Source organism: Chrysochloris asiatica, unplaced genomic scaffold, assembly GCF_000296735.1.
Source record: "Chrysochloris asiatica unplaced genomic scaffold, ChrAsi1.0 scaffold00054, whole genome shotgun sequence".
In the NCBI taxonomy this organism is placed as follows: Eukaryota; Metazoa; Chordata; class Mammalia; order Afrosoricida; family Chrysochloridae; genus Chrysochloris; species Chrysochloris asiatica.
The window spans coordinates 4507908-4513996 of record NW_006408572.1 but is presented as its reverse complement, the minus strand read 5'-3'; the positions used below and the strand labels follow the sequence as shown (position 1 = coordinate 4513996).

General features: G+C 38.8%; 1 protein-coding gene across 1 annotated transcript; it reads left to right on the top strand.

Annotated features, from left to right (window-relative positions):
• Positions 1-4590: 4590 nt before the first annotated feature.
• Positions 4591-5535, top strand: LOC102822313 (olfactory receptor-like protein DTMT-like). Its single transcript, XM_006863259.1, has one exon. It carries the CDS (start codon positions 4591-4593, stop codon positions 5533-5535), a length of 945 nt encoding a protein of 314 aa, XP_006863321.1.
• Positions 5536-6089: the final 554 nt, after the last annotated feature.

Here is a 6089-nt window from a genome sequence, read left to right as displayed (position 1 = left end):
GATTAAGGGTTCTGGAATACTTATTCTCCGTTCGCATAGCTTGTCATGATCCATACTATCGAAAGCCTTTGTATAGTCAATAAAGCACAGGTAAACATCTTTTTGGTATTCTCTGCTTTCAGCAGGATCCATCTGATATCATCAGCGATATCGCTTATTCTATAACCTCATCTGAATACAGCCTGAACCTCTGACAGTTGTTGCACTTAGTTGGCTAGGTCTTCCAAATTACTTGGCATAGATGAGTGAGTGCCTCCAATGCTGAATCAGTTTGTTGAAAAATTTCAACTTGTATTCCATCAGCTTTGTTCTTTACCAATGCCTGCAGTGCATATTGGACTTCTTTCAGTACTGTTGGCTCTTGATCATATACTACCTCTTAAAATGGCCAAACACCAACCTTTTCTTTTTGGTACAGTGACTCAGTATTTGGTACAGTATTATGGAATATTATGAAAATAATCTAAGTCCATACATTTCATAATCTGCATAAAATGGATATATTTGTTGTAAGACATAACCTGCCCAAAATAACTCACAAAGAAATAAATAACCTGAATAGTCATATCTATTAAAATTTTGAATTTTTAGTTAAAACACTTGTGACAAAGAGAGCTTAAGCTTTACTAGCTAATTATATCATACACTTAAGAAAGAAATACTGCTACAAACTCTGCCAGTATATAGAAGAGGAGAATATACTCATTGTATGAAGCTATCAATACCTTTCTACAAAGATCAGACAAAGATATCACAAGGAAAGAAAACTATAGATTAATAGCCCTCATAAACATAGACATAAAAGGTTTTAAACTGTAGACTTATAATTTAATAGATGTAAAGCCATTAAACATTTCTGTTATTCTCATACCAGTTGTGAATAAGTTGTGTTATTGGAGGAATTTTTCCATTTTCAACTACTTGCTAAAATTTATTTGTAGCCCCAAATCAATACCAGCAGTGCTTTTATGACCATTTTCAGACATGCACAAAGTGGTGAAAAATTTGAGTCACCTGACATGCAAACTGAAGTGAACAAGATGACCCCTTCTTGTTTCAGGTGTCATACTGTAAACAAGTGTTCTTTTCACAATATATTTAGTGCCACATGGGGAGTTGGGTTGTAATGAAACATTGTTCTACCCTGAGAATTTTTTCAAAACACATAGTTCTTCATGGTGGTACTCTACCTAAAGACCAGTGATGGCTTTTTGTTGCCCACAGGACAAAATTAAAATTCCAGCTCTACTAAGATATTTTAGGACATTCACAGTCTGGTCTTTGCTTCTCTTTATGGCTTCTTCAACCATCCTCCTTCACCTTTTAAAATGTCGAGTCCAGCCACATGGGACTACTGTCCATTCCCTAAAGAGGTGATGAGCCATACAAGAGTTTTTCCCTGAAAGTGTAGTCAGGTGCGATCAGTGGACGTCATCAGTCACTGCTCCAGGACTCTTATACAATGTGTCCTAGAGACATCCTGTAATTATTTTGTCTTTAATGAGTTCCTCCAGGATCTAGATTCCTCTGGGATCCAGGGGCTCCTTAGGACCAGGGAAATGTAGAACACCATACAAGAAGAGAGTGCAGACACACAGGTGATGACTACAGAGGCTATTACTCCATATGCCTATAGTGAATAAAGGGGAGCACAATCTTGGGTCAGGGCCCCGGAATCACCCTCAGACACACTGGGTAAGTTGTGCAGGAGGGTGAACGACTCTAGGATTCTTCCAACCTGAGGTTCTTAAGTTCCTAGGTTTTATGATGTACTTCAGGATAGTTTTATCAGTAGTATACCCCTTTTTTCCTCCACCTTTTTGCCTCCCAAGACTGCCCCACATTTTAGAAATGTTTTAAAATTAATATTCACCAGTTGTAATCTCTCCATTAATGATAACAAAAGTAATATATATTACTTACTATGCAATATGGTCTCACCAAATTGCATCATTTCAGCATAACAATAGTAGCTCTGTGAGATGGCATTTAATACAGTGGTTCTTAAACCTTGAGAGTACATTCACATTACTTAAGGAGCTTAAAAACTTCATGCAGGCTTCTCTTCCATCCCTTTACATTTATCTGAAGGAGCTGAACATTCTGTATTTTTTTAAAAGCACTTCATGTCAAAGTGTGGTCTATCAGCCAGAAGCATTGGCATCACCTGGGTGCTTATTAAATATGTATAGTCATGCCTATGGAACCAGAATCAATATCTTGACAGAATCCTCAGAATCCTAGCATGAACATTAAATTTTTACAAACAGAGCTCTAGATGATTCTTATGTGCAGTCCACACTGAGAACTAACTGATTTAGTGGGTGTAGAAAATGAGAAGCTCATATGTCTCCTCATTGGCATAATCTGGAAGTGATATATCACTTGTTTGTGATTCTCAGTCATATTTCTCAGGCTAAAGATAGAGCCCAAACATTTACCACAGAAGCAAAGTTCAGAGAAAACAGGTATACTCATATGGTTTTCCCCTAGATGTTTTTTCCCACTATAAATGTCAGCACACAATCTTTCAATATAAGAATTGTCAATGCTGCTGGATTACACAGCATCAACAGGGTGAAAGCCCATCAGTTGAACTCAGTGTTGTTTTTTCATTAATGAATTATCCCTTAATGTCCTTCATTACTTTCTTTGTCATTTCTGAAGCATATTGAGGTATGGATTTCTGGGGAAAAACTTGAGCTAGGGCCTCAAGGTAGAAATTGTATTTACTTGTTCTGGTTTTCCTACAATTATAAAAATTCCCCATCAGATTTTTATTCACAACAATATAAGTACCATCATATAGATTTAAACATAAGGATGTTTAGACGGAGTCAATTGTAGAGCGAAATAGCAGTTTATCCCTAATACTTCTCATGGGTATTAAATTGTATCCATGAAGTCTATAATAGAGTATCAAAATTTAATGCTAAATGGTTAAAGTTTTTGTTGTTGTTAAGTGCCTCTGAGTTGGTTCCAACTCATAGACACCCTATGTAGGGTTTCTGAGGAGTGGCTGGTGGCTTTACCATTGACCTTGTGGCTCCAACTGAACTTGCAGTCCAGTACTTATCCTAAAGAACCACAAATCTAGTAAATTAGAAATTGAAGTAAGTACTTGTTTTGGGAGAATTTAGTAAGGATAGTTATTCTAACTTAACAAGGATGTTTGATGTCTTTAAAATTAGAGCAATGCACTTCACAACTAGATGGCAGCTAATAAAATTGTATGAAACATTGGCTACATGCCAAGTACCATTCCAGTGTCAGTGCTGTAGCAGTCAATAAGCAGTTGGGATAAAGAATTCCTGCACGGAATTTATAATCTGGTAGGGAAAAGGCTATAGTAATCCCATATGCAGTGAGTGTTTCCAGGACAAATACAGGATGCTGTAGAATCATAGCAGTGGGTTCTGACTTAGTCTGGAACACAGAGAATATTTAGCTGAGCAAGTGACATGGAATGTTATACTGAAGGCTAAGTAGGATTGAGCTAAGTGAAGAGGGAACATAGGGAAGAGGGTACTAGTCAGGAAGAACAGAAGTGTGAAAGACTGGAGGCACGACATTATGACTTTTAAGTCCAGCATTGCTGCAGCATGGAATACAAGTGTCATTTGTGACTAGATGAGGCTGTGGATGTAGACAAGGGCCAGGTCATGATGTATCTTTTGCACCCTTGAAAATAATTTTGCCTTTATCTTAAGAACCATGAGAAGCCACTGAAAAGTTTAAGCAGGAGAGGGAGATGATCAGATTCTCATCTTAGAACGCTTTAGCATGAGTGATGGGATTGAAGGAGAATGAGCCTGAGAGCTGGGAGATGTTCCTTCAGGGACTGTATCAATAGATGCGATGTTAGCCTGGCTAGGGAAGTAGCAGTTGGGATAAAGAATGGATGAATCAGAAAGAGAGATAAGTGACAGCATATGTAATTTTGAGAGATTAAATATTAGTGTTGAGAAAAAGAAATGATTCTGACTTGATCACCTGGATACCTTTCACTGAGAACTGGGAGACTGGAGGAAGTACAAATTGGAAGAGAGGCAGATTGGGATAATGAATTTTGTTTGGGATCTATTGTGTTAAGATGCTGCATTATAACCAAGGGAAGATAACCATTAAGCAATTGGGCATAGAGTTCTGAGGAGTAGATTATCATCTGTGCCTTAGAAGTAGATGAGATCTTCATTGGGTGTATGTAAAAGACAACTGTGTTTAGGAAACAGGCCTGTGAATATCAGCAGGTGTTGTACTGACACAGCAGAAACCAATTACTGTCACTGAGAATGAATGAATGGTCAGGTAAGTAGCAGAAAAGCCAGTCCATTGTGTGTCTCAGAAGCTAAGAAGTATGAAGTTTTGTAAGGAGGGAATATTGTTATATCTTAAAGAAAAGCAAAAAGAAATAATAAATTTTTTATTATTGAGATTCAGGGTATAGAATTTGTCATTATGTGATGAAGGTGAAATCAAGTATTAATGCAGAACATCGAACAGACCCTATGTCATAGAAATATGTTTATTTTTTTATTCAGGTTTTAAATGAACACTGCTATTTCTTCTTAAAGATATTAGTGACTGAACATGTCAGGAAAGAATCAAACGATCATCTCTGAGTTCATCCTCCTGGGTCTGCCCATTGATCCAGAGCAGCAAAACTTGTTCTATGCCCTGTTCCTGGCCATGTATCTTACCACTGTCCTGGGGAACCTCATTATCATCATGCTTATTCACCTGGACTCCCACCTCCACACACCCATGTATTTGTTTCTCAGCAACTTGTCCTTCTCTGACCTCTGCTTTTCCTCCGTCACAGTGCCCAAATTGCTGCAGAACATGCAGAGCCAAGTCCCATCCATCCCCTATGCTGGCTGCCTGACCCAGATGTACTTCTTCCTGTTTTTTGCAGACCTGGAGAGTTTGCTCCTTGTTGCCATGGCCTATGACCGCTATGTGGCCATCTGCTTCCCCCTGCACTACACAACCATCATGAGTCCCCAGCGCTGTCTCTCTTTGGTGGCACTGTCCTGGGTGTTGACCATGAGCCACGCAATGCTGCACACCCTGCTCATGTCCAGATTGTATTTTTGTGCAGACAATGTGATCCCCCACTTTTTCTGTGATTTGTCTGCTCTCTTGAAGCTGGCCTGCTCTGACACTCAAGTTAATGAGTTGGTGATATTTATTATGGGTGGACTCATTGTCATCATCCCATTCTTACTCATCATCATGTCCTATGTACGAATCATCTCCTCCATCCTCAAGGTGCCTTCTGCCAGGGGCATCCGCAAAGCTTTCTCCACCTGTGGATCCCACATCTCTGTAGTATCTCTCTTCTTTGGAACAATAATTGGTCTCTACTTATGCCCATCAACTAATAATTCTGCTATAAAGGAGACTGTCATGGCTGTGATGTACACTGTGGTGACCCCCATGCTGAACCCCTTCATCTACAGTCTGAGGAACAGAGACATGAAGGGTGCCCTGGGAAGAGTCTTTTTTAAAAGACAAAGTTTCTCCTTCCTATAATTTGGAATTTTTACATTATTGTTATAGTGATATTGAAATAGGATATTATTATAGACTTCTTTTTGTCATCACCAGGGAAATGTCTGTTATAACAAAATGCTATATGATTCTCCATTATGTAATAGTGATGAGTTAGAGCTATGCAGCTGAACTAGGGAAGTTGTGGGGGTCTTAGTGATCTTCTGAGTACAACTTCCTCTGTGCTCATATTGGAAAAGTATAATATAAGAACTATTGTTTTGTGCTGTTTTAAAAAGTGGTGAATAGGAATACCATATAATTCATAACTATATAAGGAGCTCTGGTAGCGTAGTGGTTACGAATCAGGCTGTGAACCTTAAGGCCAGCAGTTCGAAACTACCAGCGTTCTGCTCCCATAAAGATTTATAGCCTCGGAAACCCTGTACAGGGTTACTATGGGTCGGAACCAACTCGAAGGCACTTAACAACAACAACAACTAGGTATATATCTTTGAGAAATAAGAGACACAAACAGATATAGGCATACTTACATTCACTGCTCTAGTAGCATAGTGGTTACAAATCGGACTACT